Source organism: Glycine max, chromosome 11 (assembly GCF_000004515.6).
Source record: "Glycine max cultivar Williams 82 chromosome 11, Glycine_max_v4.0, whole genome shotgun sequence".
NCBI classification, from domain to species: domain Eukaryota; kingdom Viridiplantae; phylum Streptophyta; class Magnoliopsida; order Fabales; family Fabaceae; genus Glycine; species Glycine max.
Window position 1 is genome coordinate 33599883 of NC_038247.2, and position 13475 is coordinate 33613357.

The window sequence follows — 13475 nt, forward strand, 5'->3', positions numbered from 1 at the left end:
GGGGTTCCGAACACGAAGAAATGAATGTTAAGTAAATGGTTTATTTTCTCTCCTTGCGTGCGTATCTTTTGCACCTTCTGGTTTTTACACCGTCCGGTTAGATGATCTCAAATTTAAGAAAAAAAAAAGACTTAATTAGCAAGTTGGTTCCTAAATTATTTAAAATGCATCATTTTGGTCCCCAAATTTTAGAACACTCCAATTAGGTCCTTCAATTCTTAGAAAAGATTATTAAGAACCTAAAACAAAATTCACTAATTTATCAGGTCATAAAACATATTTTGACCTTTTATTTATTAATTATTTTAGTAGAAATCATAGTATCTTACACAAGATAGTTATGCTTTAATTGAGTAAGATACTAAAATAATCATGAGTAATGAAGTTCTTTCTCCAAATATTTAAATTTATTAATTCTTTAATCATGCCCTAAAGTCATACTTAGTAGTAGTTAATAATTTATATATAAAAAATTAAACTCAAATTATTTGGCTGAAATAATACTAATATATATGGAATAGTTAATTGGGATGATGAGCAGGACAATTCATATGAATTAATAATACCTTCGTGTCAATTTGAAACTAACTTAGAAGTGTGAATTTGAAAATTTTCTTACTTGGTTGTTTTTGTGAAATTATCTATTTTGTATGTTTTATAACTCTAAATGAAATCTAAACTCATGGAGGGGTGAATGAAGTAAAAGTATTTAGTAAAAAGTTACCGAAATTAATGTATATGTTTAAACAAATTGTACATTTGAATTTAAAAAAAGAAGGAATTTATAAAATCAATTTGGTGACCTCAAGATTCTAAGAATCCATCCACCTTTGTATTTACCCCTCTGGACAAAAATTTCATGCAGATAGGTGGTTTCACTCCTGCTAGAGCCAAAAATGAGCTAGGAAGTGTCCAAATTCCATCCCCACAAATCAAACCAGAAGCCACAGCTGATCCAAATGTGTCAGCATTAACCTTATCAATCCTCTGCCAAATAAACAAGATCAAACTACCAACACACATATCAATAGCAAAGTAACTTCCAATATAAAAGGGTATTGCCATAGCCATAGGAACAGGAATAAACTTGGCCCATTTTTCTCCAACCAAATCTCTAACAAGATTGATACCTATTGCTGCCACAAAGAACACACAACAAAGGGTGAGACAATATTGTGGCAAAGCTGAGAAGCCATCTACTCCAAGTATCGCCATGTTGCGATAAACAAGAGCATAAGGTGCAGGATATGCTGAGCCAGGAATCCCTAGGTTGCCAAAAGCCTTGTAAAAAAGCCAAAAAACACAAGGAGATATAACACAACCCATGGCAGTTCCTAAAACTTGGCTCAAAAACATGGACCTTGGTGAAGCTAATGTCATGTAACCTGTCTTGAAATCTTGCGTTAGATCAGATGCTGTGGACACAATGTTCATCATGACTCCACATGCAGCCAAACCAGCAATGACACCACCCTGAGATGCACCAGCCCATGCACCAATAGTGAAGATGGCCAATTTTCCATAGGTTGATGCAAGGGACCAATCTGTGAGTCCACACCCATATGCATTGCAAAATGCTAATGCTGGTGCAATGATGTAGATCACAACAATGTAGTACCACTTGAGCTGTGGGAAAATGTGGGGGACAATCACAATTGAGGCTACTGCAATCACAACGTAGCCAATGACAGCAAACCATACGGGGATTTGGTCCTTGAGGAACATGTCAATTCTGCGTTCATCATCGTATGAAAGTAATGGAGGTGAATTTGGATCACTGGATGATGATGATGTGCCCAAGCTTTTTCTGTAGAATTGGTTATACAAACCAAGAAGGGTTCGGCCAAGAACCTTGATGAAGTTGTATAGACCGTCACCAAGAATCATTGCTATTGCTATGAAAACCTGTTATTAAAGAATACATCAATAAAACTGATCAACTAGGATATATTCTTCAGTTAGCTACAATATCATTCAAAGAACAATGCGACAGTACATTAATATTGTGTCACATGTTGCGTACAGTGTCATATATTGATACTAAATCTATCAATTATGTCCAAATTATTGATATTTTTTTAGGTAAATTATTTTTTTAGGGTGTTTCAAATGTCTCGTTACCTTCTCAATCCATATGATATAATCAATCATAACTTCAACAAAATGAATTTCAGATTTATTGTGGATACTAAGAGTTAAACATTAGAGAGATTTACACCAATAGGTTATGAGCAACCATACAAGTGAAATTGACATTACACTTAAATCTAAAATTTTAATACTCTAGTTTATGGGTTTTTTCTTTATTTATATGTTGTTCAACTTTTTTATTTCTATCAAACGTAAGACTTCATCATTTTATATTTATACTCCAACAACATTGTTAATTCAAACTATAAGCATGTTTGGAAATAATTATGTTTAAATCTGGGAAGACAACTTACTTTGTAACCTTGAAGGCCATGCAAACTGCTCTGCTCTAGCTTTGCAGAGTACCAGTCTCCTTTTTTATTATCAATGAGAGGCCACATGATAGCCCATGAGATAATTCCACCAACCAAAAGGGATACATTGATTATATATGGGCATATCATCCCAACCCCGACATATGTAGTCGAAAAGTCGAAGAAGAACCTGTTATGTAGATAAATAAATGATACACAGGTAACCAAAATACATATATAAAACTATATAATCAATAAATATTTTTTAATACTTTTGATTGGTGTATTATTAAAATAAGAAGTAAATGTCATAATCCTCTGTTTCTCCTTCTAAGGATATGGTGGTTAAAATAAAATCATTGGATAATCCACTCAGCATATATTTGAGAAATTATAGGTTTCTGCCAATTTTTGTACATAACTATATATAAACTCGCACGTTGTACATGTACCTAATTTCTTAGAAAAATTTAAAATATATAATAAAATGTTTTTATTCAAGTGAATCTTTTAAATAATTTGGTAATCCGCACATATATAATCACAATAATGTATATAAAAGGAAAATACTGAGAAATAAGAAATTGAACCTAGAAGTGACACTTAAGCAAAATGAGTAAGTGACAACTAAAGAGAATATCAAAAGAGTTGAGATAACCGAAAGAATCAATGCATTAGAGCTTAGGTGACATCTTAAGAGTTCAAGTCACTATAACAGAGATTTTTTATTCAACTAAGAATTTTTTTTTTTCTATTTTATTTTCATTAATAAGATATGGGTGAGTCACATACTTGTTTTTATAGGCTTCCAGACCAAATGTAGGGAAGTTGCTAAAGCCACAACCATCACTAGCAGTGTAAAACCATTGGAAGAAGCCCCAAAAGAAGCTAAAAGAGAAGAACTTTCCCAGCAAATTTACTTGCTTCCTATAAAAGCAAAAGAGTTAAAAGGAAATTAAGAGCATCTTGTTGATGTATTTATAATAAAGAATAACAAAGCTTTTGCAATATTAAAGGCCTAAATCCTCACTTAGCTAGTTTGGCACCCTCTGTTGTATGGAAACTATTGATAAGATGGGCCGTTGCAGTACCACTGGGATATGTCAATTTGAAGTCTACGATCATAATCTAACAACAAACGTTAAAGAAAAAAAATACTCAATTCAACATGCATTAAGCAACAAGAAGATTCATGCATAAAAAGTTATATATTTCATGCTAGCAAATTTACAATTAGACATTCAAATCATATTCAAATTAACCAAAGTTTGCACCTTACCCTATATTGTAGTGGTGCGGGTTATAATTAAGGCTTAATTACATTTTTTTATTTTAATTTTTTAATTTTTGACAAATTTTACCCTTAACAAATTAATTTTACACATTTTATATTCAACTTTTAAGAAATTTATAAATTTTATTCTCTATCAATTTACTTTTAATATAATTGTATTTTTTATCTTCAACTTTTTATTTTTTTTGACAAATTTTGAATCCAACTTTATTATTTTTTTTGAATTTTATCCTATTTATTTTATTTTATTTCTAAATTTTACCTTTTAACTTTTGTGTTTATTAATGGATAAATGATAAGGCTAAAATTTACAAGTTCTTTAAAAAATGAGATAAAATACGTAAAATTAATTTATTGGTGATAAAATTTACCAAAAATTAAAAAGTTAAGAATAAAATATGCAATTAACCCTACAATTAATTAATGATGACAAAGCTAACTACTTTGAGCATATTTCGTGAATACGTTGTTCATTTGAGGACATTAGATTAATTAATGTACCTTTCGTAGTGGAACCAATGAAAAGAGGCCAAGAAAGCTAACAACAAATGCAAATGCTATCATCCATCCTAAACCTGGGTCCTTAATATCCTGTGCAGTAGCTTCTGGAGATTGTTTAGCAATATCTGAACTCATTCCAAACAAGTAGCTACCAAAACCTCCTGCTCAAGCAAATCCAATCAAACAAGCATTAACAACAAAGAAGATACATTCCGTTAGAATTATAATTAGTTGTTAGAGGATTGACCATATTAAAGTTAATTACAAAACATATCGTTTTATTGACACCATTACTTCGGTTGGTTATTTAGCAAGAAAACCTAAACCCCTAATTTCATCATATATATAAAACTTTAAAATGTTGGATATGTTCACATGGACAATAAATATAATGATGTATACATAAAATATTTCTCCAATTCAGAATTAAAGTATAAAAAATTCCATTCATCTCAATGAAGAGAGGTCACATTTGTGATTGCCATTTCAAAATTAATATTGAAAGAGCACTAGAGTAAAAGCAGGTCATGTTTTATTAGACAATAGTCCTCATATACATGAGTAAGACTAGTCCATCATAGTTAATTTCATCCAATGTTTTCATAAAGAAAACTTACTATAATAAACCAAACGTGAACTTTATTCAAATTTAAATAAATAAATTTTAACACGCACGTCAAAATACTGGCCAACATCAAGGTTTCGCATTAATTAGTCAAATAAATCTATTTTTAATTAAAACACAACGCCAAAAATACTTGTACTAAGTTTTTCCAATTTTAGAAGCTCCGATACAATCTCTCTTGAAATCTAGGTTGGTTTCATGAATATGAATGTGAGTTCCATTTTTCATTTATTAATTGGTCCCATTTTCAAGATTTCCTAACTAGAGAGTACTGATCACAGCTTGAATTTCATTCAAAGAAAACAAAGTGTGTACAAACGAGCAATCTATTCACTTTATCATTCATCAGTTTAAAATTCAAACAAAATAAAATTAATCAAACCATTTGCATGATGCAAAGCCTTCAAAGATAGATTTAATTTCGATGATGATGTGAAAAGAAGAGAGAGAGAGAGAGATTACCGCTGAAAGCAATGCCACTAGAGGCAACAACGCAAGTTTGAATAACAGTATTCTCCTGACGAGTATACGGTTGCATAAGCATCCCCGATTTGGCGAGCAGCTTCGTCCACGCCTTCACGAAGAAAAACCCTAGCAGCCCCGCCGATATGTTTAGCGACGGAATAATTCCCGTCGTTAGGTTAAGTTTCATGACGATGAACGTAAACATCACCCCCAACACCAAACTCACCACCATCGACCTCACCGTCACCTGCCTCTCCCATGGCGGCACCTCCTTCCCCTCAAACGCCTTCTCCACCGACGCCGCCGCTTCCGCCACCTCCTCGCCGCCGTGCTCCAAGTCGATCCTTTCTGAAGTACCCATTGATGATTAATTCTCTCAACTAACTAACTAACTAACTATCTCTCCTTCACCACCTTTTGTTTCCTTCGAATTAATTCTAATATTAATTAACTTTTTCTTTCTTATATACTTATACAGACACACGCACATAATGCCTCTGTTTCCGCTATTACAGATTTTACCCCTTGACTTTTACTAAGTAACTACCATGCTCATTCACATTCCAAGGGGCAATTTAATTTCTTTCAAAACAACGTGGGACACGTTTCTTCCTACACTTACTCCCATACCAATGTCGAGTAACTGAGTAAGGAATAGTACGGAATTATGTTTTCTAGTTTCATTGAGTGGCCATTTCTTAAGTTTTTTTCACTTAAATAAATTACCATATGGTCCAATGTATGTGAAGGATTATGTTACATTAACTAAGTCGATGGTGACCAATAATATATCCTTCTTCCCGCCTTTACCTCTTGGCATGCATTTTAATTTAGGTAATTAATTAAATTAAAGCAGGATATATCATATGAGAGAAATTAATGTATTTTACATGAGAGTAAAATTATTAAATCTGAATGTATAATCAAACATAGATAATCAAAATTTAATGTCATATGATCATTTAAAAAATTATATAAATTTTTCAAAAAATCATGTGAGATTTTTTATATTAAATATGAATTCTTCATGTATAGAAATACCATCCAGATTTAATCTTCTAATTATATTTTCTCTCATAAGATATGTTATTTTAATTAAAGTGTCAATATTGTTTTAACTGTTTGGAAAAAAAATAAAAGAAATATTTAAATATGGTCGAAAACTAATCAAATAAAGGTGTTGCCTTGTTGGTCTTGCTTGCTTCCAAACTTATTAAAAAAAATGTTTTAATACAATTATATCCAAATACGTATAATTTCTGTATATATCTGAATATATTCTGTATAAAATAAGGTTAGAGTACAATTTCTCTACTTCATCACGCTAGAGAAGATAGAAATAAAAAGTATACGCAACCAACGAAGCAAAGGTGGTAAGAACCTTAGTCTCTAGCAAGTAGCAACTATTTTCGGGTGCCATATGGTCATGCATGTGAGTCGTGATATTGATGAAAGGTCCAAAGTCTTGTTCGGGTCCCATACAGAGGCAATGACCAGAGCCAGCCCAATGGGACAAATACTCAACACATGTGTACAATACAATAGTGGTTTCCGTAACGATCACCATGGTTTTTTAATATTGAGATTATTTTTCTAATTTTCTCCATACTACTCTTGTTTCAGTAGTAGTACGAATAGAAATTATTACTAGTAGCTGAATTTAGTCTATTGAATGAATAAAACGTTAATTTTGATATATTATAATTTCTTTATTTGAAGCTGTCAAATATATTTTTATAAATATGTTTTTAGTACCTAAAAATAGGTTTATATAAGATTCTTAGCAACAAATAGGTTTTGAAGCGGATTATAATTGATTATAGTTGCCTAAGTTTAATAAATAACCATTTTAAGAAATGAATAATTGCCTTAGAACCTAAAAATGATTTTTTTTAATTCATTATATAATGAACAAATTGTATTAACTAAAACTCATAAGATTGACATAGTGGATATAAGGCTCCATTACATTCACTTCATGTGAAAAAATGATTTATTTAATGGAAGAACTCATATTCAATAAAAAAAATAACATCAAATAATGCTCTAAGCTTTCTTTTGAAAACAAATGTCATAGGTAGGCATAAGAATAGGATGGGTCATGGTGAGTTTGAGTCTCCATTCCATCCTTGCAAAAGACTGAGAGTCGGGTTTATTTGTTTAAAGGTGGGGAAAAGAATGAAACCCAATCTCATCTCCGTCCACATTTATCAAGTTCAGGAAAGCTCACAAAAAAATCATCTCACATTTTTAAAAAAAATTATTTTTTATATAATATAATAAATCACATGTTATTAGTTATTTTTAATTCAAAAATATTTTTGTAAAATTTAATAAAGAATCAATACTGTAAAAAAAAATTAAAAATTAAATCATATTTTTATTTCAATGTATAATTTGTAACTTTGTTATTTAATTAGTATGGTAATTATAATATTATTTATATACCTATTAAAATAAAAAATTTATTTTAAAATTTATAAAAATAATTATATATATATATATATAATTATTTTTATAATTTTTAAAATAAATTTTAGTTGAATAGTATTCTTGGAAGCACAAGAGTCTGATATTTTAGTTGAATAACATTGTAGCAGTAAGTCCCGTGTGGTGAAGGACAGTAAGGCTAAGATGTACCGTTCAAATAAAATATTAAGACGTAATATACTGATTGCTATAGGATTAGTGTTCAAACGATATTGTTTCTTTTTTTTAAAAAAAAGAGTTAATTTTTTTTTTCAGATCCAGAAAATTTAGTAACATATTACCTTATAGAAACATTTCTATGGAACCACATGAAGGCAAAGATACTAGAGGATGAATTTAAATATGTCTCGTCTTTTACGTTCTATCTCTCGTATTTCATTCAGATCTAACTCGTTTTCATCATCATCCTCAAATAATTCCCAAAGAAATATCAATTTACTCAATGAATAAGAAAATCAGACCCACGAGGTCGCCCCAAAACACAATCTCTTTGATGAGGAAGTCCGATTCGAAGATATAAACCAAAACATGAATGACTGGAACATTTCAGAAATCCCTCAAGATACTCTGTATGTTCCTGAGACAATTAAAGACAAACATAATTTTGATTACATAATCAAAACAGTTGAAAATAATATTTCTCTAGGACAAGATATAGGGGAAGAATTTCATTTACTTTCCATAAATTCAATTTATGAACACAACCGTAAATACAAATATCTCCACATAGGTTGTGTACAAGTAGCCATCAAGCCCTTAATTGATATGGGGATAGATGCAATGGTTTTAATGTGCCTTAGAGACATTAGGCATAACAAATTTGAAGACTCCTTAATAGAAACCATAGAAACAAGCCTAGGACAAGGTCCAGTATACTTCAATTGTTATCCAAACAAAACAGTGAGTCTGATGGACAGAAACATTCTTGACTCTCTGTTCCTAAACATCCACTTTCATGGCCTTGACATGAAAGAAGGATCAATCCCCGCAACTTTAATCTATAGGATCCAGTACAAAGTCATGAATACTTGTGCGTCGAGAGTCCTATTAAAACCTCAAAGAGGAGAGACAACTTTGTTTATCACTGATATGACAAAGGCCAATGTTTCTCTCCCAAGAACCATAAAATGGGATGAGATAACTCTTCCCAAAAAATGGGTCATGGATAAGGCCACACCGTCTATCCCCCGACCTGCTCCAACCATAGAACAAATTAGACAAGACAACTCCGACAAGGTAGAAATAACCTTCAATAGGAGAAATTCTTTTTCATTTAGGATAGAAGCTTTTAGGTCTGAATATGATTCAGCAAGAAGGTCTTTCTCGGTAAGAACCCGTTCAATTCCAGTAGATTTACCTAGATCTGAGTCACATAACCAGTTCCCTACTATAAATCTCCAAGGTTTAGATACAACTTCTAGTATACCTAGAACAACATACAACCAAGAACAAGAGGACGACCAAAAGTCGATCCAATCTCCAACATATTCCTCTATGCATGAACCTTATGATGTTATATGACAACTTTAGCATTGATAAGAAAACCCTTAGGAAAGACTTTTATTCTCTTGAAAATGAACCTCAAAGGAGATGATTTTTTCAACATTTTAAAGGTTCAAACAGAAAACAAATCCAAAACAAGTTCTATGAATTTGTCGAAAGAGTCCAAATTAATGTCCTTTTCTTTGATTGGTTCCATGCTTATACCATAAAAAAGGATATAGATTACTCATGGAAGCAAGACATCATAGGTGATCCAACAAAAAATGTGATTACAAATTGGCAAATTAAGGATGGTGAGTTAATCCAATCGGAATTACCTCCCATAACCCAATATCAACTACCAAAGGTCAAAGACAACAATGACAAACCTGTCATAGCCAGTCCGTTTAAGACAAAAGATGTCAATGAGGAAGTAACCTCCAAACACATCAAGAGCCTAATGGAACATGCAAATTACACAAATAAATATTTACAAGTTTTAGGAGAATCCATTAAAACTAAAATAGTTATCAAACATAAAACTTCTGAGGAAGCTCCATCTGGAATTCCCATAGAAAAACCTTTGTTCAAACCTTTTAAAATTAGCGACAAAGCTAAACAAAAAATTAGGGAACTTAGAAAGAACAAGTCTCTTGTGGAAGGAGTAGGTGACAACAATAGTGAATTATTAAACAAGCTTGATAGTTTACTTAGAGTCATCCCTGAAACTCCCCAAACTTCCGAAGGAACATCATAAAAAAGGGTAACAAGAAGTACCTCCAAATTAATTAATGTTCTTAATGAAGATAGTAATCAAAACTTAGAAAACACATTTAAGATAGGTTCAGTATCCGAAAAATACATAAATCCAATAAATTCCAAACACTGGAAAACACCCTCCAAATTATATTATCAAAGACCAACTGCCCCCGACCTTCTACTAGAAGAAATAGGTGAAAGTAATTTTAAAAGTTTTAGTGCAAATAACATCTATGAGTGGAATATAGATGCCCAAACGGAGTATAATATCATGAATACACTCCAACATATGACCATGGTAGCCATAGTCTACCAAGCATCCCATGAATGTCCGGAAGAAACCATTATTGATATCCTAGTAGCAAGATTTTCCGGGCAGTTGAAAGGTTGGTGGGATAATTATCTAACTAATGAGGAAAAATAAAAAATTTATAGTGCAGTTAAGACGGATCTCAATGGAAAAGTCATTACTAATGACGACAATAAGGAAATTCCTGATGTTGTTAATACACTGATATTCACAATAGCCCAACATTTTATTGGACTATCTTCTTAACTAGAGTTTACACTAAAGAAGATAGTCAATAGCCTTTTTGGAAAGAAAAATTTCTAGTCGATCTTCCAAGATCATTAGGAGATAAGGTTAGAGATAAAATTCGTAGCCAGTCAGCTAATGGAGACATTTCATATGAGAGTCTAAGTTACGATCAATTAATTTCTTATGTCCAAAAGGTAGCCCTAAAAATCTGTCAAGATGAAAAAATTCAAAGGCAATTGGCAAAAGAAAAAGCCCAAACAAAGAGAGACTTAAGATCTTTCTGCGAGCAATTTGGACTACCAGCTTGTCCAAAACAGAAGAAAAAATAGACCTTTAGGAAAGAAACCCATGATAATAAAGCTATCAACAAAAAGAGATTTCCAAGAAGGAGATACTCGCACAAACCTTTGACTAGTAAAGAAATGAAAAATCCTAAACCTCAATTAAAATCCAAAATAAAATGTTACAATTGTGGAAAACAAGTCCACATTAGCAAATATTGTCGGTTAAAGAAAAAATTAAGAAATCTTAACCTAGAACCAGCTATTGAGGAGCAGATTAATAATTTGCTCATAAAAACTTCGGAGGAAGAAACAGAAACTTCATCCTCCATACTCTCTGAGGAAAACCTTAACATAATACAACAAGATGACCAACCATCGTCTACGGACGACGAAGAAAGCCAAATCAATACTCTAACAAGAGAACAAGATCCCTTGTTTGAGGCAATCAACTTTATACCCGATCCTCGGGAAAAGAAAGTTTTTCTGGAAAAATTAAAGAAAACCTTAGAAACAAAACCTAGACAAAAGGATTTTATTACCAATAATAAATTCAATGTAAGTAACATATTCAAAAGACTAGAAAATACTTCAGCTAAGCCAACCACAATTCAGGATCTCCAAACATAGATTAATAACTTAAAAAGAGAAGTCAAAGAACTTCATCAACAACAAAAAATCCATCAGATTATCCTTTCTCATCTCGAAGAAAATAGTGATTCCGAGAGCATTGAAAAGGATACAGAAAATGAAACTGAAAACTTAAAAGAAGAAATGTTTATGGGATTAATCAACAAGATTAAAATTCAAAAGTTCTACATAAACATCAGAATCATTATTAATGATTTCGTCTTAGACACGATGACCCTATTTGATACAGGGGCTGATTCAAATTGCATTTTAGAAAATTCTTTGAGAAAACTTCAGAGAAATTAAGTACAGCGAGTGGATCCAAATTAAAGATCAATTACAAATTATCTAATGCAATCATTGAAAACCAAGGTCTTAGGATTAATACAAATTTTCTTCTGGTAAAAAACCTTAAGAACGAAGTAATCCTAGGAACTCCATTCATTAGAGCCATGTTTCCCATCTAGATATCTAAAGAAGGAATAACTACAAATCATTTAGGAAGAAAGATTATATTTAATTTTTCTACTAAACCAATCTCTAAAAATATAATAAGATTAACCAAATTAACTTCTTAAAAGAAGAGGTATCATTTAATAACATTCAAATACAACTGGAAAAACCACAAATAAAAGAAAAAATTCAATCTTTATTAAGTCATATTGAATCAACGGGCTGTTTCGATTTGCCACATGCATTCTGGAATAGAAAGAAGTATATTGTTGATCTCCCTTATGAGAAAGACTTCAGGGAAAAACAAATTCCCACAAAGGCCAGACCGATTCAGATGAATGAAGAACTCCTTCAGTATTGTAAAAAGGAGATCAAGGATCTACTTGACAAAGGCTTAATCAAGAAAAGCAAAAGCCCATGGTCTTGTGCTGCTTTTTATGTCAACAAACAAGCTGAACTTGAGCGGGGAACACCTCGCCCAGTCATAAACTATAAAACTCTGAATCAAGCCTCACAGTGGATTAGGTATCCTATTCCAAACAAAAAAGATTTACTCAATAGATTAAATTCTGCAAAAATATTTTCCAAATTTGATATGAAATCTGGATTTTGGCAAATCCAAATCTAAGAATCAGATAGGTACAAAACTACCTTCACAGTACTTTTCGGGCAATATGAGTGGAACATAATGTCATTTGATCTAAAGAACGCCCCTTCAGAATTTCAAAAAATCATGAACGATATTTTCAATCCTTATTCAAAATTTGTCATTGTCTATATAGATGATGTTTTAAGCTTTTCTCAAAATATTGACCAACATTTCAAGCATCTTCAAACTTTCATCCATATCATCAAACAAAATGGATTGGCAGTCTCCAAATCAAAAATTAATCTTTCTCAAACTCGGATTAGATTCCTTGGTCATAAGATATATCAAGGCACAATCATCTCGATAGATAGATCAATAGAATTTGCCAGCAAATTCCCCGACCAAATTCTAGACAAAACCAGTTACAAAGATTAAGAGTATTGTACATTCATAAAAACAGTTATTGCACATAAGTTCATATCCACGAAATCAGTTATTGTACAACAGTTACTGATACCAAAGATTAGACGTACGGGATCAAACAGACGAATAGGAAGTAAGAATGATACAAAAATGCATGCAGCGTTAAACAGTTATCAATAAAACTAATAAAATTTAAAATGCAAGAAGCATAAAAGAAACAGAAACGATGGCAGAGCCGAACAGAATCTGTGAGGGGAGAAGAGAAGAAAACTATAAATGAAATTAAAATGCAGGAAGCATAAAAGAAACAGAAACGACAGCAGAGCCGAACAGAATCTGTGAGGGGAGAAGAGAAGAAAACTATAAATGAAATTAAAATGCAGGAAGCATAAAAGAAACAGAAACGATGACAGAGCCGAACAGAATTTGTGAGGGGAGAGAAGAGAAGAAACCGAAGCGGCGACAGAGCCGCACAAGATCGGTCAGGAGGGAGAAGAGATG

At 32.0% G+C, this 13475-nt stretch overlaps 1 protein-coding gene across 1 annotated transcript; it reads right to left on the reverse strand.

Annotated features, from left to right (window-relative positions):
• Nucleotides 1-685: 685 nt before the first annotated feature.
• YSL1 (probable metal-nicotianamine transporter YSL7-like) lies at nucleotides 686-5752 on the reverse strand. The gene is made up of 6 exons (NM_001289202.2): nucleotides 5327-5752; nucleotides 4240-4400; nucleotides 3475-3572; nucleotides 3237-3371; nucleotides 2445-2634; nucleotides 686-1905 (listed from the first exon to the last, which is right to left on the reverse strand). The coding sequence occupies exons 1-6, from the start codon at nucleotides 5688-5690 to the stop codon at nucleotides 805-807; spliced, it is 2049 nt and encodes a 682-aa protein (NP_001276131.2). The 5' UTR covers nucleotides 5691-5752; the 3' UTR covers nucleotides 686-804.
• Between the last annotated feature and the right edge of the window lie 7723 nt (nucleotides 5753-13475).